The 23237-nt window shown below is 39.5% G+C and overlaps 1 protein-coding gene across 2 annotated transcripts in view; it reads right to left on the bottom strand.

Annotated features, from left to right (window-relative positions):
* The window catches only part of GRIN2A (glutamate ionotropic receptor NMDA type subunit 2A), a 188712-nt gene that overhangs the window by 18904 nt on the left and 146571 nt on the right, over positions 1 to 23237 (bottom strand). For both annotated transcript variants that reach the window (XM_040592942.1, XM_040592943.1), the window contains exons 11-12: positions 22954 to 23114; positions 5958 to 6145 (exon numbers count right to left, since the gene is read on the bottom strand). In XM_040592942.1, the coding sequence (XP_040448876.1) occupies positions 5958 to 6145; positions 22954 to 23114 (349 nt within the window). The remainder of the gene's footprint in view (positions 1 to 5957; positions 6146 to 22953; positions 23115 to 23237) is intronic.

The following is a 23237-nucleotide window of genomic DNA, read 5'->3' as shown; positions in this document are numbered from 1 at the left end:
TGCAGCATGTTTCATAGAAGAGATTATGTAAAAGCACAGAAACTTTTTGAATTCAGTCTAGATCCCCCAAAACAATATCTCTTATTTTCTGAGTTACTCCCTACTGTAAAAATAGCAAGAGGAACACAGATGACTGACAGCAATAAACTTATTGTGAGCTAATGACGGCACTCTGCATGTCCCCATTATTTAAGGATGAATTAACAGAACTGCTAAGCACGACTTTCAATATTACAATCCCTCTAACTCTTGTTCAGCTACACAAACACCCTCCACTTATACACTCACACTCTCCAGTCACATTTGTTCCACCCACTGCTTAAGGAGGACACTAAATATATAAACAGAAAATCACTGGGATTGTGGGTGTATTCTGCCTGTGCAGCACGTATTGAAAATATGTCCTTATAATCACATACATATTTCCTTCTTGGTCTTTAAAAGCCAGTGTGAGTCACACTGCTACACTTCCTTAAAATCTAGACAGCAACTTGGAAGGTTTATGCTAAAAAATGAAAAAAAAAAAAAAAAAGCAGAGAGCTTTCCTTTTCCAGATGTAAGGGGGCAAATCTCATTTCCACAGTTACCTATTATCCCTAAGGAGTGGGAAGTAATTATCCACCCAGGAAAATAATTCTTTGCGTACTAAGCTGTCCTAAAAGCACATAAAGATTAACCAGAACTGAAAATTATTAGGAAGGGGATAACTAATTCTCTGTGGATACGCAAACCAAACCCAGTTTTCTTCTTTACATCTCTGTGTCTCTAATTGCTTTAAAGGTTGCAGCTTTAAGGGTTTAACAGAGCTATATCATCTGTCCCTCTTTTCCTGGAGATCTTTTCCCAGACCATTGTTTAAACTGACCTTGTAACCTGCAGGTAGCACAATGCATTACAAATACCTCACGTGAGCAGATGCTTAACCTGGCCATCTGGCTGATATTCTCCTACTTCTCCCCAATCTTGCCCTCTTTACCCAGCGTTTTTCTGTTCCTCCTTTCCATCCATGTGTCTTTTATCCCTCTATTTCTGCTGCATACCCCATAGCTAGAGGCTTCTTGCTGTCTTTCTCTCCATCCCATGCACACTCTGAAGCCCTTTTGCTCTCTTAATCCCAAAGCAGTTTTGTAACTTGCAGTTCAATAATCTCATTTGCTCCCAAATAAATATATAAAAAAAGAAAAAAGAAGAGAAAGGCAGAGAGAGAGAATGAAAAAGAAATTCTCCTCACCTACTAGGCACCAGTGATTCTGCTCCAGATCCCAAAGACTTGATGCTATAGGTTTCAGAAGGAATGTCTTTCAAACTACTTGACAGGATATCCTTAGGAAGGTGCCACTCGCTCGAAATGGCAGCACGAAGCCCAAGGCAAAGCAGTGTCAGCAGCACTCGGGCCTTCAGACAGCTAGCCAGGGGTTCCTGCTGCTGAAGGCTGGAGGAAGATGGTGCCCTTCCCAGAGTGCAGTCCAGCAGCTACAGCCCTGCTCCACCACGCAGGCTGTGTGTGCCTGAGCCTTTACTGCACTTACCAAGTGACAAGCTAGAGCAAAAAAGTGGTTGACAGCTGCTAGGGTAACATGCTGGATTCTGGGTATGTCAGCTTGCCCAGCTGCTCTTTACAGAGGTTTATAAAAGAAATCAAAGCATGTATCATGCGATTCTTCGGTGTACAACATTGCTGTTCTGACAAATTCCTGCGGCTGTGGGTGGAAGATCCAAACAAAATGATGGTGTTGCTTCTTAGCAGCCATATCGTTTTAGCTGCTTTTGAACTCCAGGGTGCTTCTATTTGTCAACAGAAGACTGAGAAAAAGTCTTCTGTGTCTCGGTAGAAATATTTTTATATCTCTGTTAAAAAACAATGAAAATCTTGTCTTGTGACCACAGCAAGCCAAGAAAAATCACAACCACCACTGTGCTTTAGAGAATTACCCTGATGATCAACTGTTTTAAACAAAGCTGCAGATGCTAATTGTCAGCTGGAAGTTCTTACGGATAATGAGATGTGATGTACAGATAGTCAATTTAAGAAGGCAAAAACTCACTAGTAATATGCTTCATTCATATCCTTTATACAAGAAAAAGCAGCTCCTAACTCTATGTTAAAAAGATTCAGTGTCCAAAGCAATTAATCTTATACTTAACAAATGCATATTCATCTCAGCTTCCTATGAACTGGGCTGTGTGCATGAACCTGCATAGACCAAGTGAAGAAACATTTTGGGGATAATTCTATTTTTGAGACAACTGAGTAGCTATTCTTTAAATTCCTCAGCAACTCCTTCCCATCCCTCCTGCCTTCTGTCTCTCTTCCTCTCTGTTAAAGCAACAAACTTGGCATCCAGTAGCCTGCTTCCTTCCACTGAGACTTCAGAGTCGCTTTCACACTGTAGTTGTTAATTGTCAGTATAATTTGTCCACCCAGTAGAACTGTCCTCAGGATTAGAGATGTAGATACATTTCTAAGCTTAAAGTAATCCCTAACACAAATCTATATCCCTCTATATTTACCTTAATTTTATTCCAGTGGCAACAAGATACGAGAGACTTCAAAGCCATTGACTTCAATGCAGAAAAGGCATCGTGCTTTGGAAAGTATGAAAAGATGCTCCTGCATGAACAAGTCATTCACATTTCAGTTGGCTGGTTTACATCAGCAAGGAAGAGGGAAAACATTCCTAACCACTATGCAAAAAATTCACTTTAATGTGTGAGTGAACTGGCTTGAGTAGGAGAAATATTCAAAAGAAGCAAGCTGAAATGAAGTGAGAAAAATCACAGGAGAAAGATGCAGGCAGAGGAAATTGAAAGCTCTGAAACACATTTCAAAAGGCTGTCTCAGTACTGTATAAATGTGAAAGGGAGATGAGATCATAGGTTTTTGCAGGTACAATCAGATATACTTTTAAACAAATTACTTGGTCTTATCCAAATATCTAATATCATCCAAAAGATTCTCTCTTCTTATTAGCATAGCATTCATATCAAGAAATTGTGTTTGTTCAACTCATTAGGATTTTTTTCTTACAGTTATGAAACTCATTAGATTTATAATCATTCATTGAAATTATTCCATACTGTGATGAATGTTCTGTTACATACACTGAATAATAATTCAATATTACTAGGCACTCTGCTGTTTTATAGGCTTAGTCTTAAAGAATAATAAATTCTGCAGATATTATACATGTAAAAGAAGTATTTCTGCCTTCATTTGTGTTTGCTTGTTTACTTAAACAACCTCATTCAGACTCCAGTGAAGCTTTCCCAGGTGTATCATCTTAAGATGAAACTTCGCCACGAACCATGCTTTTAGTCAAAAATTGAAAAAAAAAATTCAAAGACATTTTTAGTGATACAGCAAAGTGATGTTGGTCTGAACTCTGGGTTGACCCCTTCTAATTCACCAAAACAGAGTTATGTAAGTTCGTAGCTAAAAAGATTACTCATCGAACTACTGAAGTTAGACAGATTACAAAATCAGGTCATGCTAGTTCCAAGCAAACATTCTTTACATTTAATTTCTTGGTGTTTTGTTCCAGTTTACCCATAACATACTTTGTAAATCAGTGAAAGAAATTGCAGCTACTTGCAGGGTGGAGGTGGGGGGAGTTGTTTGGTTTTGGTTTTTTTTTTTTAGTTTTTCCACCCATTTGATTGTTTGGTTTTTTTCCTGAAAATTATCATCTAGACCTCTGACACAATGAAGTGAGACAAGGTAGAAAACATTTCTGAGACTAAAGGAAACATACCTACAATAATTCCTACACATCACATATGTCCAGCTGCTATTCTCTTTAATTGTGGCCACACCATTTTCTGAACAAATCTAGGGATCCTTTATAAGAGAAAATGAACACTTTAGCATTCGTTGGTTGTTCAGAGCACCTTCTAAAGGTACTGAAAAATACCACTGAAAAGATGCCATAAACACATTCACAATCACCACGGTCTGTGCATGCAAAACCTTTGCTTATCTTCTGATGTAATATCTGAGCAAGATAAACATGGCAGCAGACATTCATGGCAAGGTTTCATTTATTTGGGTGCCATCTGTATCTTTTGCAATTCTATAAATTATTCATATGGAAGTTTTAATGCTGAGTTTTGCAGACAATTGGTTTGTATCATTTCCAGCTACTAAAAATGGGTTAAAGATAAAAGCATTCATATACTCTGTAAATCCACAGGTCAAAAAGTAAATACATAACAATATATTTTTCTTTCTTTCCTCCCATTAATTTTGTTTTCTCTCTGATATTCAAAGTGATGCATAAAAATGCAGCACCTTTTGACAAACTTTTTTAGTAATAGCTCCAAATACTTTCCCTTCCATTTCATTTACTTTCTTACCCTGTGATTTCATTTCTTTTTCTTGGATGAGAAGTATCAAAAATGATGAAAGATTATGCATGAAGAAAATGCAAGGTGAAAAGGATGAGAACCTCAGCAATGCTCTGGCAACATCTCAAGGGGTTAGCCCACAACTGAGAAAGACGACTCAGATCCTCCTTCAGGCTACAGAATCATTTTCTACTTTAGTATGGGACAAATAATTCAACTTCTTTGATTCAACTTCCCCATTGTAAAGTGGGTCAGAATTATAATACTTCTTAAAAGTATTATACAAATAGAAAAATATTCTATCCACAAAATATTCACAAATAGAAAAATAAAGCAAAGATTTTAGCCTATTAATTGCAACTGTTTGAAACAAGAACATGTAATTTCTTGAAATCTAGCTATTATGTGTCATATACTCATCCCTTAGGAGAAGCAAGCAATGTTTCTTCCACAAGCTTCTCTAAATCTAACAGATCAATAACGACAACACTAGTATCCCTATACGTACACCAGACAAAATGCATCAGTCATGATGATTACATCTCTCCCAATCATTTAGTATTATAACAGGAATAAAATCCATGTGCTGCAAGATGAACACACTCACTGTCTCCAGTATGAAAATTAACATCTTAGTTTTTATGGAACAGGAGGCTGCTACACTATGGCCCTGCACTTTGCCACTTAAACTGTCCTATTATACCAAAATTTACCATTCTTAGTCTCAATGGCATGCTTCTGTTGATATTAAGTGCATATTTATTTTTCAATAAAGACCTCTTTTTCACTGACAGAGAAATGCAAAGTTAACACATGTATCTATGAAAAAAATTAATAATCAAAATGCTTATCTAACGCCATATGCCAGTCTGATGGAGAATTTTAGTCAGTCATAACACAGAAAAATTTTTAACCGCCGCATTTTTGTTTGCAGTCACATGCAAAAGGCTTGAAGTTTCACTGTGGCAAAGAAACATTTATACAATCAAAATGTAGTTCAAGCCCTGTGCAGAGAACGAGTCATTACTGTCTGCAATATATCAAATCTGTGCAGTGCCTTTGCAGGGCAGAAGTGCCAAAAGGCCCTACAATTCTTCTATTTTTGTGTTAGAATGAAAAACAGCTGTTTGAAATCCAATAAAGCCAGTCACTGTACTTCAATTCCACAAATAAGCTTTTACCAGAAGTTTAAATTAATCCTTCCTAGATTAGGGATCACTCAACACCAGTTTAGAACTGAGCTAAACACTTTTAAATAGCAAAACTGTTGTGCCAAAAGATAACTCTTCTACCAAGTAAAAACTTCTCAGGAATTAGTCAAAGAAAAAAAATAACAAAATTAAAAAAAACTATCTCTAACATTGAGGCCAGCGTTACTTTATGAGAACACTTTCTGAAAAGAGATGCAGGCGTCCTTGGTGGTGAGGTGAGTTAGAACAGAGTGGAAGAGAATTCCTGTCTCAGCAAGAAATAATTTTACTCGTTTCTTTTGCATTTGTTTTGGTTTTTGAAAGACTGTAAGGGAACAGTAGTAAGAGGCTCAGAGATACTAAAACTGAATTCACTGTGCATACACAGAGAGAGAAAAGAAGGGAAAACAGATTGGTCCCTACCGTCTCCGACAAACTGAAGGAGGGCCAGATCGATCTGTCTCTTCCAAGGTGATCCCTTCTGAAGCGCTATTCCATAGCCCGTAGTGGCAAAGATGTATCCACTCCCTATTGTGACAAGTTTGCAGCCTTCATCTCTTCCAGCCTTGTAATTCAGCACTGCTGCATCATAGATGAAAGCATCCAACTTCCTGAAATAAAAGAAAACATTTTACAAACCAAATCATTAGGGACAGCTGTTGTCAGACTTCTTTTGTCCTTGATGTTAGGACCCTGTTGAATATCATATGGATTCTTTGATATCATTAATTATATATCCTGCTGTGCTGTATCTAAAATTAACAAAAGGCATCTATTTTAGTGAGGGGAAAGTAGGACACAGTTTTGCATTTCTATTTTAAGGGATGCTGTTAAAAAATACTGAGCAGGAGAAACCAAGCTATAAAATATCTTGCCCTGTTATCTTTGTATCTTTGCTCTCAAAATGGACAATAAATTGAGATGCAAAATTTCCTTCAAAAACAACACAAATGACAATAGAGAATTTAGAACTCAAACAATAACCAATTAGCTTGTTTAGAACACTGGATGAGACTGAAAACCTGACTTCACTGGTTTTACACACACTTATTTTATGTCTCCGAAAATAAACAATGAAAGTGGAGGTTAAGTCCTTGCTAAGGCAGAGGAAGGTATTGGAGCATATTTGATATAGCTAAATCCTGTCTAAAAATTATAGAAGATATTTCTTTATGATTTGCAGTTGCAAACATATTATTTGTGTACCTGCAGCACTGCAGGAACAAAGGAACTTGCAGAAAAGTTCAAGCCTGTGAGCCCATCTACCTAAAAATGTAAGAATGGGATAATCTCATTCTCGAGGGTATACAGGGAACACAACAAAACGGAGGAAAACAAAATCAGTAAGGAAAGGAAAAGAGGCAGTGTCCTTCAGGGACAATTTTTAAGAAGCACTGTAAAGCAAGAGTTAGAAGAGACAGGTGGATGGCTATTTCACAAACAAAGCGAGTAAAATTGCGTATACAAGAAGAGGTGGCCATTTGGAAGGACAATCGCTTGCCAGCAGGAGATGTCAATCAAAGACATTCTTATACCCACAGAAATACATAAGTAATCTTTAAAAGGAAAAATATAAAACTTAAGTTGATTTTGTATTGCCGCCCTCATCTGCAGCAAACCCCCTCAATTTAAGATTTCCACCACTTGCACAAGAGTAGCAGAACACCAAGGCAATAGGAAAAAAACATCATCTCAGCCCACCTAAATGACCCACTCAAACCAAGTTATTACACCCCCCCAGTAACACACTCTGCCTTTTCAACATCTTTGCCCGTCCCATAGGAGTCAGAGGAACGGGGAGGACACAGCTTCACAATCGGCTTCAGGAGTTCCTGCAGGAAAGACCTGACACCATCCTCCTCGGCCATGCTGCGGCTCCCAGGCGCTGCCAGCACTGCCTGCCGTGCCTTTGAAGAGCCACAATGCATTACTGTGGAGAGCTGCTAAAGTTTCCTGGTGGGATGCAAATGACAGAGGCTGGCAAAACACCGGTTATAAACAGTTGGGACCTATCTTCATGGAAAGGGAATGATAAAAATAAATTAACTGTGGCACAAACAAGTAGAAGAGCATCAACTTCAATTGCATTACATCAGCATGTATCAGTTGTGAATTCTGTTACTGTAGAAGTTTTGGAACCACACTTGCCACTAGCTTAAAAGAGTTTCCATTGATAAAGCTTTTCATTTATATCCACAGAACAGAGCAAGACCTAGGCATATCAGATCTTGACTAGTGACAGAAAAATGAAATACTTTCACACAAGAAGTAATTCAGTGTTTGTTCTTAAAAAAAAAATAAATCAATCAACAGATTCGTACAGAACCCTATTTTGCAGAACTTCAGATCAGTTAGCAAAAGTATGGCACTAAAAAATACCCCTGTCCATCTCACGTTAAACCAGGAGAAATACCAGGAGAGAGTGAGGATGCTGGATTTTGTCTGCTGTTGTGAAAAAATGAAGACTGAAGTTTCAGTCACTACTTACTGTACTTCATTGCTTCCTTTCAAGGGTACTTACCCCAACAGTCACCATACAAGTCATCAAACTGGCATTTCATGAAGTAGTTAACTGAGAGAAAGTACAGGTGGCTCATGCAGTCATTACAAGCAATAGCTGGGCCACCATTTCCTTCAGTTTTCTGCTCTTCCCTAAAACTCAGTGGGTGCAATCCTCATCTTAAAAGTCAACTTAGGTCCAACAGTGCTAAAAGTCTCACTCTCTCTCCTTTTCCTTTAAAATGGTAATTTAACACAAGGAAAACAATTGCTAGACATCTGTTGGGTGATACGTCACAAATTCCATCCAGAAGTAAGATACGGGTGGCTTCCCAGCACTGTGGGTAATGGAACTGGAAAGAGCCAGGAGGGTGCTGGGGTCCTGCCAGAGCCTGTAGTCTTCAGCACAAGACCAGTTTGCTAAGTGACATGTTTTGATTCAGCACTTTGGAGACAAGTTGTGGTTTGTGCAGAGGGAAAGAACAGAAATCCACGTCCTTTCGGTAGGCACACAAGGGGAAAAAAGAAAACTGCTTGCTGCACCCCCAAGACACTTGTGACATTTCTGGTCTGCAGCAGACCATTACCATAATCAATGCAATCCAGTCCCATGGTTTTCCGAGCCTGGCAGTCAGCTGTGGGGAAGGAAGGAAGGATAGATCCCCTCCCCGTGGCTGCCTTTGGCTCAGGCAGGGGACTGGAAGGTGATGCCCCTCTCTGTGGATACAGACACTGCCGCAGCCAGCTGACCTAAGGTAAAACACACTCGAGAATGTTTCATCTGTTTATTCTGGGATTTATAGTTCTGAAATGTAAGCATATAAAACACATGCTGGCAAACACAGAGAAAATACAGAGTCAGCTATTCTTCTGTCAAAACAGACTCAGAAGTACAGAGGAGAAAGATCTCTTTGCTAAAGACTCCAGGGCAAAGCCTTGTGCTACCTCAGAAACTGCACTCTTCATACACAGCTTGCTCCTTAGTTACTGAGCAGTGTAATAAAACCTTGGGACAGAAAGACAAGGCACAGTCACAGTTTCACCCACTCGCTATGGACCCATCTCCTGAGCTTCCCAGAGCCTGGCATCAGCTGCAGCAGGTACACACAAGGAAAGCAGATTCTGAAGGTGCAGAAGGCTTTGCTTCTGAGGGTTTTCTCTATGCTACTTCTATAAGGTCACAATAAATCTCATTACACAAATCAATTTAAAAACATGAGGTACTCTGACAGATGCTGAGTGCTGGAAGGTTCTGCTATCAGTTGCTGCCCAATGTGTGAACGGTAAATCAAAAAGTTGATTGCCCTGAAAAAGTCTTGCTATCTACAAACACAAACTCATATTCAGAATATATTATCTCCATTTCCAACATAAATCTTATAACCTCTCAAGGCTTAATTATCTCTTCATCCTGTGCTGATTGCAGAAGTACTACCCCTTGCAAAGCAAAGCCTCAGAACACGACACAGCCCTGCAGCGTGGGCAGGGCGTGACAAGCCACCACTGACTCTCTTGGGTGGTAGGGCACCAACTCCGCCATCGCCGGGAGGTGAACCCCCTGACATTCTGAATTTTTATGAACTTTCAGGCAACTTCAAGCATTCCTCAATAAGAGTTTCCAAAGACTGGGACAGCAAACCCTGGGCAAGTCTCAAAACTCGACCCCTTCCGAGTGGTTTGTGAAGGCGGCAGTGAGCAGAAGCTGTGGCAGAAGGCAGAGCGGGTGTTTGCACAGGCAGCAGGCCGCTGGGCGCCTGGAGGGCCTGCCTGCCTGCCGTGGGTGCCCGGAGGGCCTGCCTGCCTGCTGTGGGCGGGCAGGGGAAGCCACGGCTGCTGTTCTGCTTGGCACTGGCAGGAGAGCCAGGCTGCGAGCGCGGCAGCGGCTGCTGGACGCAGCCGCCCAGCTCTGTTTTGTCACTCTTGAGGCAGGACGGGCAAGGCTGGATCTGTACTCCAGCTCACACTTTGCTTCTTTCTCTTCTTTTTCTACAGATGGACTGGCAAGCTCCAGGATCTTTGTTCTTGTGGCAGCAAAATTCAGCTGCACTACACAGCTAAGCAGATTTGCATTGCTCCGAGTGCTGACCACTCTGCTCTTTAAGTTATATATTCACTGTAAAACAGCTTACCCGCACCGAGTACAGCACCCCACATCCAAAAAGTCTCAAAGCCTCTTGCAAACCTTAGTCATATAAAAATGAATCAATTAACTTGTCATTTCAGTGCAGTCACTTCAGGGGGAGAAAAAGCTTTGTCACATTGTGTAGGTTTAAATAAACTGCTAAGAGTTATTAGAAAGATGAAAGAGAACTACAGAAACTGGAATGCAGCAAGAAACAAGATTCATAACTGCCATGTGAAGTAGCCAAACACACCAGGCATCTCCAGCTAATGCAGAGGAACATGACTAGAGTGTTATGACTCATCTAAGCAACTGGCAGGTTTGTAAACTTCTGCAGAACTACCTAAATAATCCTGGGTAGGAGAGAAAATAAACATTTTGGAATATTTATATAACACTACAAAGGCAAATGTCCTTCACTGCCTAGCAAGCACAAAGAGGAAAGGGGGTGGGCAGAATTTCAGCTCACGCAGCATAGAAGACAGCAGGTGTTATACAATTATGAGCTGCATTAGTTCTACAAAAACCCAAAAGGGTATTAGTGAATGTAATAACTTGAAGCAGGAGCTCTGTGAAAAATAAACGTGGTCAGTCCTGTACCTAAACTCAAGTCACCAGGAAATGTAAGAGTTGTAAGATAAGAATAGCTATTACAAAAACCCATTCTCTAAAGTATTGCTGTACACATTCAAAAGTATCTGTGTAAAGAAAAATAGAGGAAAAGGTACAGAAAAGTAGTTGCAGCAAAGCTGAAAACACTTCCCTATAATTTTCCCCATCTTTTTTATTGGCACATACTTTTCATTAAATTCCTGCAATGAAAATTGAAAAGCAGGATTAAGAAAATGCTCCTTTATTAGTCATAGCTTATTCCTCAACAACAGAAATATAACTCACTTGGAAAATGTTACTTTGCTTCCTTAACTGCATGGCCCTTCAGCAATTTCGTTTTCTTGAGGGAACAGGAGGGAAATATCTGAAATGGGAATCTGCTCAGCAGCCCTAGAGACACAAACAGTAAGCCCAGCCCACTAGAAATCCACCCCTCAGCTGCTTTGTGTTCTGCTGCGACTTGTGGCACAGTATTCAGAAAATAAGGGGGGTGCTTCAATGCAGTCCTATTTATCCACATTCTTCTACTTTACTGTCAGACACTGGAGTCTATGGAACAAATAATACTGTGTTCGCATTGAGGATCAGAGAAACCCGAGCATGATTGAAGTCACTTTCCAGTTTTCAACTACTGCAGTAAATTCAAACATACAATATCTACAGCAGAATTTATTTCTTGCTAAAGTGGGTACTGTTCGGTGCAGTGTTCATCTGTCAGATCCAGGACATTAACTTAAACTCATTTCTTTATGTTCTCTAACACCCCAACTATGCTCTTTTCATGGGCAGACCAAAGCTGTGCATTATTACTAACACAGATTGACTTACACAAAACCAGAATGCAGGTAATCTATGAAGTGTACCATCACAGCAATTTGCTTGCACTGCATTTTGCTGTGAACAGCTTTATTGCAATAACTTTCTGCATTGTTTTTATGAAGAGTACTTTTTAACTCAAACATGCACCTTCTGGGGCTTGTTCTGAAAAATTAAAGGTCAATCACATATTTAAGAATAATTATTCATTATAATTTATATACATTTTATTCTGAGGAAAGACAGTTAATGAAATCAGATCTATTTTTAAAATTTGCCTAGGTGGCTTAAAAATCCAAAATACATTATTCCTCAAATCTGGTTGTAAATAAATGCAAAAAAGACTACAAAGATTAATACATAGCAAGTGTCATACCTGTTTACTAAGGCTCCTGTAAAGGTTACTAAGCTGTGTTTCCTGAAAGCACAATATTTGAAATTTCTGTTTTATTACAAATATCAGACTGCGAGTCAGTGAATCCTCAAACTGCACTGTTAACACCACCTTTGCCCTGTCACCTCTTCCCCCCCCTCCATCACCAAGAACTTTTACTTCTTAAAGCTTTGTGCCCTAAACAAAAACACTTTTACTTATTAAAGCTTGTGTCTGGAGAGATGCAGCTCATTTTCAAAACATTCTGTAAAACCCCACTACTTTTCAGCTTTTTTTCTTTTAAAAATAAATTGCATAGTCTGCAGAATAGATGCTTTACATGACCCTTAAAGTAGCATTTATAATTTGAAATTGGGCAAAAAACTGGTATCCACTTCAGGCTGGATTAAACATAAGCATATGTTTTAGAGATCATCAATACCATTGCTGGAAAGGCAGCAAGTGCAAAAGCACTAGCTTTAAAATACGATGGATTTACATTACAGATTTATAGATATACTACAAATTCAATAGTTTACATTTTATCCCTTCTTTATCTCTACACAAGCAATAGAAGAATTTATGACAAGAGTGCATAAGACAAACCACCTCATTTGCACATCTCTAAAATGGGGAATCAGGGGATCTAATGCCGAAAGGTCACTATGGAATGAGGTAGCGATCAAAGAAAAAGGCGGCTGCTGTGAAGACAAGGCTGCAATGAAAGTGCTCTAAAGTGACACTTTGTAATTGCTGGAGCAAGAGAAGCGTATATTTAACCTTTAGCATGAAGGACTGATGATTTCTTTTACCCAGTTTCAGGGTATCTGATGGCACTTCATCACCAGCAGTGTGACTTTACCTTTTAGCACATATTCAGATAGCTCCACGCAGATCTTCAGTTCACATACACTGGATGGATTTCTTGACATCTTGACACTGGCAATTCATTAGAGGACAATTGAACAACCACCCCCTTGCAACAACACAGGGTAGCAAAGCTTAACCCAGTTAAATGGTGAACTCATTAGCAGGGAATGAGCTTTCAAATTTTCTCCCAGCTCAAACTGTCCTCGCTTCATTCTTCAGACAGAAAATGTACACACAAATCCAAAAGAGCAAGCTCTGACAGACATTAACATCATCGTGGGAGATTGTGGAGGCTTCACCTCACCTGTCAGGGCAATCTCAGGTTGCCAGAAAAGCTGCTGTGAACATTTCTGCACCACTTGGCTGTACTTACCTGAATGGGCATATTTACCCCTCTCACTTGCCAGAGCTCCCATTCACCACCGTTTTGTCCGCCCACCTTCCCAGTCCCTAGAACATTTCCCTTAGCAACAAAATAATGGAAAATTTAGTGCATCTTTATGATTAATTTATATGGTGGAAGTGTCCCACTTCAAGTCTCAGAAGCCAAGCAATGAAGTACTTGCAAAGCGTCAGTTTATCAAAACACAAAATTTGAAAAAGTTGAGTAGGGGAAATATATTTTTAGATTAAAGGTTTTGTCCTAGTTACAATAGCATAATGAAGGATAAATTCAGCACAGTTCACCAAGCACCTGATCTCACCCCCAAATCAAATGAACACTGAAACTTAGAATAGCTTCTTCTTGAAAGAAGAGCAGTTAGGTGGATGTAGTGACTTTCACCTGCTCATTTTATGTCCAGGTACTTTGTAATATTTAAAGACATTAGATAGGTAACTGTATTACCTAAAAAATGGTAACACATACACAGGAGACAACCTTTTTTTCCAAAAAAAACAGAAGAGCACTCAGGTAGTAAAGGATTTAGAAATAAATTATTGTAAATCATTTTATTTCCTAGAGGCAAGTTGCTATGGATCAGCTGAACAGGAGACACAGGCTTTTTTCCCTTAACAAAAAAAAAAACCAAAAAAACCAACCTAAACAAACAAACAAAAAAGAAAACAAAAAAAAAGTGCAGTGCATTTATCTTATGCTTATGGCCATGAGAAATTCCTAAAAATGTGACCTAGCTTGAAAGGACATGATGATGTCTGCTTCTGTTTATAGGTAAGTTGCAATTACTGAGGTATGAGCTTCCCCAGACATTTCAACGAGTGCTGCCTTAGATCCCAATAACCCTCTAAATGCCATATTATTATTTTCCTGTTCTTCAAATCCTGTAAGAACCAGCCTCCCCCAAAAAGTCCCCTGGAACAGCACCCAGTTCATTACTTATTTAGACTTTTTAACATGTAGGGAAGCAATACAAGAATGTGAGAATAACTGCATTTTCTGAAAGGATGGCAAGTGACAGGGAAACAGGGATCAGCCATCAGAAAAACTGGTGCCAGAAAATCCTGCCACAAATGGAGATGCCCTAGGAAGCCTTTACCTCTGTGCCGCCAGCTCGGTGGCACTTTGCAGTCCAACCCTGCACCCTGCTCACTTCAGCAGTAATGCCAGCAGTAAAGGCAGGAATGCTAAGCTGATTCAGGTACACATCTCTTCTAAGCTATTAGACTTCAAAACTGGTATTTTAGTGAACAGATCCTCTGAAAAATATGCCTAAATGGAGCAGCAAATTTAGCTATTTTCATACCTATGCAGTCTTTTGGCACAAATAGCAGCTGCCCAGTTGCAAACCAGCTTCCCGATTCCCAGATTGGGTGACTACACTTGTAACGTCAATTGAAAATCATTCCCTTCAAAGTGCAACGCCAAAACGAATATTAGAATGAAAATGGAAACAAATATTAGATTGAAGTCCAAAAGAAATTATCATAATGTAATTTGAAATTAGGTTAGCCCAGCCATCTGATGCCAAACTAAATGAAGCTATTGACTGCAGAAGTTGCCTGAACCCGGTCAACCAGGAGTGAAAATACTGAATGGGCCAGACTGTTTAGGAGAGTTTTCTTTTTTACAGTGTCAGGAAGGAAATCATTACTCAAATTACTGGCCTCTTAGATGGTTTTAAGGAAGGCATATTTCTATTTGTACAATAATTTAGGAGTTACTGTCAAAATTGACAGGGATAAATAGACATTCCGGAGCATGGCAGACTTGCTCCCCTAGACAGTTTTGGGTCTCTGATCAGTGCTGTTTGACTTAGCAGTTTCCCCCAAGGTACAGGCGGGCAGGAATGCCCATACACCAGCAGCAGGTCCTCCCTGGCTTAGCCTTAGGTCCTGGTAATCTATGGCACTAGCAAACAACAGATGCTTAAGGAAAAATAAAAGAAACAAGGCATGTACAGATGCTGTTGTCCCTGAACGTATCTTCTTGGCTTCAGATGAATGGATATTTCATGCGCTACAGGCTGTATTAAGCCCCATCATGCTTAACAGTGCCAAATTATTCACCTTCCACCAATTCCTTCAGTTTCTTTCTGAGCTATATTTTAAATTTGATATTTGCAACACCTGATCACCAGAATGTAACTATGCCAATTTAACTCCACAGATGCAATATTCTGCCAATCACTATGGAACTTTACAAAGGTCTAGTGCCAAACAGGGAAAAGATGGAGAGAGAGAGAGAGAGAGAGAGACTATGAGAGAATGGAGAGAGCAAAGAGGAGAAACCAGGTGATGCTCACTTTTACTTAAACAAAAAAACAATCTGAAGCGTTCTGTGGTTGTGATTATTTTGACATGTCAGCATTAAGGAGTATTACAGAACAACAATTTCTAAAAGTATTTTACGTCTCTATTTCCACTCCAGCTACAAGGCAGAAAGTATGCAGGCATAAAATAGGATACTCCATACATGATTTATGGCAAAAGTTGCCTGAACTCATCAGTGCTTCCGATGTGGTCTGGCCTGGTTTCAGATTTCTTTTGACTAAGAACATTAAAGCTCAGTTCAGCTTTTTTCTAAGGAGTTCCCATGGTCCTGTCTCACAGCTCTATTGAATTTTTTATTTTGTATTTCAGACCAGCTGCAGAAATGGACATTTCTAAGCATCAGCCTCCAAAAATGTCTAAAAGTTATATCCAGAATAAAGCGTTAGTGAATGTCTTTGTATGCAAGTAGAGCAATCCAGAAGCTAGTTAAAATTAGTCCTATAAGCTATTTTATATTCCTGATCATTAGTTATAAGTGCCATTGACAGTGAATTATCTGAAATATAAATTTCTCATCTTATGTCACACATTCACATTTTGGGTTTATCACTCCCTTAAAGGAATGATCACCTGGCACAATAATTTGCCCTTTCAAGGTCTGACAAAAATATTTTAAATTAATATCCTATAGATCTCATGAAAATATGGACAGTAATTTTCTTAAATATTTCTCCTTAACAAAACAACATTTAGACATGCAAATTGGATTAATCACTGAGTGCTTTCCTAAAAAAAACCCAACAACAACAACAACAACAACAATAAAAAAAACCCCAGGCTAATTCCTATCTTAGATTACAAGTTTTGCTGTAGTAACAGCAGATGCAGGCTAAGGAAAATATTTTTCCAATCACATGAGGATAAAAAAGTTTCAGATTCAGTAGTTTGAACCGGTGAGTTTTGAGTGTCCCAAAAGATCTCTAAGGCTTTCATACCTTGAAAGACACTTTGAAAAAGGAGAATAACACTCCCTCTTCATTAAAATCCAAACATCAGCTACAGGCTGCTGTTTCAATGACATCTTAAAATGTGACTGGAGCAAGGATGACCCATCTAAAAACCAGTGATTTCAGTTGCTGTATTTTATTTTTTCAGTCCTGTTTTTGAAGCTTGTGAAACCCACAGAACCAAAGCAGGCTCAGAACAGAGTGCTCTGACAAGTAGGCCATGAGAAATCCGGAAAATACCATGTTGTTAGAATGATAGCTGCACATTAAGGGTTTGATACATTATTTTGAAACCCAGTTGCATAAAGCAGTGCTTGTGCTAAAGCTGTCTCCAGCGGTTTATCTCTTCATGTATCATAGCAGGCACCCAGGAGGGCTGCAAGCAATAAATTAATTCAGACTACAGATATATCATGCCGCCCACTGACCTTTCCCTTTCTCTCTCACACTTCAGTCAACCATCTCTGGCAATTTCTTAGGAGTTTGGTAAAAGAATTGCTATATGTACTGAAACATTAAAAGTCTAAGAAAAGAGTGAATATTCTCAATTACAAATACTGTAAGGTGTTGTCAATCAGAAACTGTCAAAAAATATTGAGCCACTAGATGAAAAGTTTAAAAATGTATGTCTGCTGAACATTTCTTTGAGTTCCAGTTGCAAGCTGTTATTATCTGCCCACAAAGAATGATGAAGGACTTGTGCTTTTTACGGAAAATTAAAATGCATAGTTTTTCTCTCAAACAGGTGATTTTTCTCCTAGCTTCCTTCCTCTCTTTACATGAAAAGGTATGAAGCACAGAAAGAATAAAAACTAGAAAGTTTTGCCTTTGATGAAAATGTTGATGACAATTTTTCTGTAAAAATAAATTGAAAATACTGTAAAAAATACTGAAATTGTGTTTGCATCCCAGTGGAGATGTCAGCTGGCTGCCTAAAAGACAAGTTTGTTTTGTTTTTCACTTTAGGCACACCACCACTTTAATTGACAGACCTAATTAACAGAAGGACCTGCCGGGCACAATCTGAATCGTCCTCCCACTGACAGAAGAGGAGCTCCCTGCCTCCTGGCCGTGCCTGCGCCAGGCTGCACTGCTCAGCACACAGCGTCCGCAAGGCTGACGACTGCAGACCCCTTATAGGCACTGGAAGCACAACAAAAATCCAATGCAGGCCAACAAATGCAGAGACTGAGGGTTAAAAGGGCATCAGAGCCTTCTAGGGTTTTCCTTTGCACACTCTGCTTAGTACCATTGGATTGTAAAAATATTAATAAATGACACTTGTTCTCACATGGGAGCGTGCTTGTGGGGAGGAACCGGCTTCTTGTGCCATTCACACTGTGAGGTTAGATAGTTTCAGGTGTTTCTTCTACCATTATCATCGGTCGTTAAAAAGCGCCAAGGAATTAAATCATCCCGTGTTCCTGCCCAGCAGCGAGCAGCCGAGGACGAGCCTGCAGGCTGGCAGCAGCCCCTCAGGGACAGCCCGATGCCACAGCCTGCTGTACCACAGGCCATGCCGGCACGGCTGCGGCGCTGCAGCGATGCTCTCACCGCAATGTTCTTCCCACGTGGCTCTGTGTCATCGCCAGTACACCACGACGAGTAGGGAATAAGGCATTCGGTTTGATGTGTATAAACTACCAAGCATAGCAAGCTTTAAAAGGAAGGCAGATGAAGTCCCAAGTAAACTTCAGCATCAAATCCCTGAATACACAGTCACAGCTGTGGCTGTAAATAAAAACAAACCCACTCACGACGGAGAGGGGTCTGCAGCTGTACAACAAGGGGCTGCTTGCCTGTGGAACATAAGGGAGTCATTACTGCAGTTTCCTTGAAACAAGTTATATTCTCCGCTTTTTGTGATGAAACAGGAATAAAGTCCTCACATCAGTATGCAGCCGTAACACAGCATCAGTTAGACCATCTCCTTCCTTGAAACAAGATACATATTGCATGATACTCAGCTGCAGGCCTCATATCCAGGAAAATTAAGAAAGTGAAGAAAAAAATTAGATGGATTCAGTGACGGGGAATAGGGAAGTGAAAGTTACCCATTTTACCTACAGTCAGAATAGACTCTGCCAATTAAATATTCTAATTTTAGCCATTAGTAGTTAAATCCCAGACAATATTCCAGTGAAGATGTACTGGTGCAAAGGTGAGAACATGAAATGCATTTCTAATTTATCGCCATTGCATTTTCCTCTTTTGACAGTTTTACAGCATTCGCTGTATGAACATTCACTCGTACACAGAGAAAGACCATGTGCAAACTCAACAGCTATGAGCTGATGCAACCCACACCCAAGAATTACAACAGGTAAGGCTGTTAGACTTGCAAAAAGATACCATTCTTTAACTGTAACCTGTTCTGGAAAAATAAAGCAAGACAAACAGAAGCAAACAAACCCAAGCAGCAACAGTAAACATAACACAATAACTAAACTACTTCCTCTTTGAGGACTTATTCTCTCTTCAAGTGGCAAAATCAATAGGATCTGTCTCTCTGGTACAGAGGTTGTAGAAATGCAGATTAATTAATGCAGCATAGACGGAAATGCTTGTGATGCATTTTTAGAATTTTATTTGATCAATAAACGTCTAAAGAACACAGAGAAGCCACCAAGGCCATAACAGAACTGGACTGCACCCACCAAGAATATATTAGCTAATGTCTTACAGACTACACTCTTCTGAATAATGCTCAGGAAGATAACTGCCATTTCTGTATTCATTAAGGAAAAGGAACAAAAAACCCTGGAGAATTCCTGAGCTGCTAGTTCCTGCCTAAAGAGCAATCTGATGCTCTGCAGGTAGCACAGCACATGTGGCTCAGCTGATCCCTTACATGCATGAAATTTAGGGAAAAACACTGGTACATTTTTTGACAAGCTTGTAAGACTGACTACTTCCAGTACTGAATTGCATCGAAGGAGGGACAACATTTTGCCATTTTGAAAAATACTAAGCAGTACTTCAATAACAAAGTGCATGAGTTTTTCTGCCTTTTAATAGGCCTGGTTGCAAACTGATACCTTAAAGTGATAAATACAGAAAGTTCTCCTGTTGTTCAAATGGTGTTTCAGCAGCTTTCTGAGACCGTATCTGTGCATCTCAGAAATAAGAACGCTATTGACAAGAGCCAGATATTACTGAGACTATACATTTTTTTCAATATTTTCAGAAGCAAAGGTTGATTTCTTATCAAACAAAGGGGAAAAGCCCATACAGCTGATAAATTTGCCTTCACCATCGATAGCAACAAGCCTTCATGAATAAGCTGCAATGAATCCCCCCCGGGAAGTCACCTGGAGGAGCAGGTACAACGTCAATGTCTGTCTAAAGCAAAAATCTAATTTCCATTTTGATTTGTAGCATTTCCCTGTTGATTTCCTTCTAGAATGATCTTAAACATTTTTGATGCTATTTTAACAAGACAGGTCCAAGCCTACTGCCCATGTAGCAAAGTTGTTTGTTGTGACTGAAAAAAAAACAAACAACAAAGGCAGATGCTTTCCTTGTAAGTTAATTTCTGAAACACTCCTAGCTTCACCTCCCGAAGACGGAACCACTTATACATATTTCTATCCTTATTTCTGCTCTTGAGGTTTTTCCTGGCCACATTAGTGACTGGGGTGAAACAGCTGATTTTTCACTTCTTGTAAAGAAGATAGAAACCCCAGTTTGCTTTTCAGTTTCTTTTCAGAATAAGGAAAGGGACATGAGCATGTCTGCAGCAAAAAAGACACCTTAAAGATATCTGTGCATCTGAATCTTTGTCTCCTTCCAGTTCAACCCAATAGCATGTATTAAACACAACAGTCTCAAAGATCAGGATATTCCCAATACATCTCAAAAGGCTAACACTAATCAAAGCTGATCAAAAGGCCTAAGAGTTTGAGATACAACAAAACCAGACTGACCTGTGACGAGACTACCTGATAGTTTGATTCGATTTAGATCAGATGCCACATGTATAGCATTAGTCAGTCATTAGATATTGCCTGATTGCTGGTATTTTTTGCTCCACCTTAAAACTACAATCAGACACTATATATAAGGAATAAAACTTATGTCTTCAATTAATCAAAAGTAGTTTAAAAAGTGATATTGGAAATACATACAGTTTACACAAACATTATTCAGGAATAACACAGGTACTATTTATTTTCATTCACAGCAGCAGTTATGAACCAGACAATCCTTGCAAGTCCTTCCCAGGTCTGTAGTTTATGACTATAATTACCAGGTATCCACCATCACACAGCTGTGCAGAAGCAGCAGGCTTTACCGTATGTACTAAAAATTGCTTGTTGTATGCTACCAATGATGAGCATGAAAAAAGAAAAAGAAGAAAACTACAGGAAGAGCTTTGACAAGAGATAAAGGTGAAACAGACAAAATATCTGTAATAAGGTAAGCAGAATACATACATACTGAAGAGGAAAATAGAAATCACATATATTTGCTTAAGAGCAGAAGCAGTTTGAGAAAGGAAAGACAGGTCATCCTCAAAAGAGTGACAGCAATGTAGGCTCCGTGGGGTAAGATGTATTAAAAACCATGGGATTAATCACAGTAGGGAAGGTGAAAGCTTGATCAAGTCCAGATAAGGATGAAAGGGCAAACTTTATATGGAAGAGAGCAATTATCTGGTGAAATAATTCATGAGGGAGAAAGAAAGAAGATACAGCATCAGTATACATAAAATGAGAAAACAGTTATGAATACTGAGGAACAGAACAGAAAATTTGGTAGAAAAAGTGAAAAATTATGTTTTTGAAGAATACGAGTCTGAAAGCAGCTGGTGGCATGCTGTTTAATCCTTCTGTAGGTGCGGTCAGACAAAATATGAAGAGGCGCAGCTGTATGTAGCAGTTATTTATATTGATCTGAAAAACACTGCACATGGCAGCTTATTTGCACCATCTGCTACAGAAATGTCAGTCAAGGGGAGCAAGTCAGACACCTGGGGGTGTCCACACTGAGAAATCACTTAGAAAAGGAAAGAAACTCCAGCCGGGGGAAAAAAATAATCTATAAAAAATGAGTAGCTTATGCTGTCAAAAGGACTAAAGCTTTTGAGGAAGAGCAGCAGCTGGCACAGGAGCAGCCAGCCTGAGTTTTAGTGGATATCTTGAACTTGCCTGAAATGAGATAGCCCCCGCATTTTCATGCTTAACTGTCAGACAGGTGCCCTGATTTTAAAGCTAACTGCAGTTTTTCAGGGCTTTCAGTAGTACAAATGGCTGGTGAAAAGTACAAGGAATATACGTCACCTAAATAAACTGTCCATCCAACTGAATAAGCCCTAGCAAAGGCTGAAATTAAGGATAGCAGCTTTCAAAATTCACAGCAGGAATGGTAGCATTCAGCAGACTATCTATAATGCACAATGTAGCAGTCACCCACGAAATACAACCTGCACAGGCTTGGCTGGAGAAGGCGATCTGCGTCCACTTTGGAAGACCTTGGGCAAGGTTCATCTCACATTATGTTACATGACTATCTTAGGGTGGGACAAACCATGCCTGATAAATGCCATCTGAGAATGCCTTCAGAAAGAGCAACAGAGGGAGTCCAGGCAGCAACACAGAGACAGCAGAGAAGGAAACTGTATTAAAAGAAGGGAACCTGCATTCTAAGGAAAGATCTGGAGACTTCAGGGATTTTTCATAAGAAATACGTTACAATCCCCTACATGTTTGGCAGATAGAAAGTAAAAATTAAAAGGACAAGCAGTTCCCAAAAAAGGAGCAAAAGTAGCAGCTTAATTTAGTATAGGAACAAATGTGTCCTGTGTTCTCCATAAATAATAGCAGGTGAGATGGGCCTAATATTTGCTAGAATATTTACCAGGTTTTCCAGAAGCAGGATTAGATAGTACATTTGAGACTATCTGTTCTCAACAGGTTTCATGAAGATCGAAGTCCATACTTCAGATGTAACAGTAAATGTACAGGGCCATGCTGATTAGAGGAGGGAAGAAAATGTAAGAGTGGACCTAAAAGCATACCAAAGGGATGGGATGTTGAAGAGAAATAACAAATAGAAATAACAATGTGCAAAAGCACATTCCTGAGAGTGAGTTCTGCAAAGATAATGAGGGATTGTACAAAACACCATGTTCTGTGTTGAGCCCCCACCCAAATCCATGTCCATCTGTACCATCTCCCTTTAAATTTGAGAAATGCTAATTCTGTCTTTGCATCTGCTTTATATAGGACATTGAAGCTTCCATGCAATTTTAAAATAGTCATACAAATCGCAGGCAATCATTTTCCTTTCTGGTATCTGTGCAGTGCAGTTAAAAAAACACAAAAGAGCCATGTAGTACATAGCATGCCTGACACCAGTCTGTTCAGTATCACAGTAAGTACAGATCAATATTTCTCAGTTTCTGCAAAGTCTACAGTATTCTTTAAAATCCATGAAAAAAAAGCTTACCCAGTTTTCAAGCTGACTAAGGCGTCTTCAACTCCTTTCTGATTATACTTTGTCATGTAAAGGTGCATATCAGGGTAGTTGTTTCTGATATTCCTCTCTGTGCTTCCATTTGGGACAGTTCCAAATCGGAAAGGAGGCGAATAATCATATGGCCTTTGGAACTAGAGAGAAAAGGGAAAAGCAAAGCATTTCAGGCATTCAAAATGTGAAGGAGGGCAATTCCAGGTTGCAGAAACCAGAAGCTGTATAAACTGCCTCAAATTTCTTCTAGGCACATGCTGTGG

Source organism: Falco naumanni, chromosome 4 (assembly GCF_017639655.2).
Source record: "Falco naumanni isolate bFalNau1 chromosome 4, bFalNau1.pat, whole genome shotgun sequence".
Lineage (NCBI taxonomy): Eukaryota > Metazoa > Chordata > Aves > Falconiformes > Falconidae > Falco > Falco naumanni.
The sequence above is the reverse complement of the archived record's forward strand: the minus strand, read 5'-3'. Positions and strand labels throughout refer to the sequence as shown.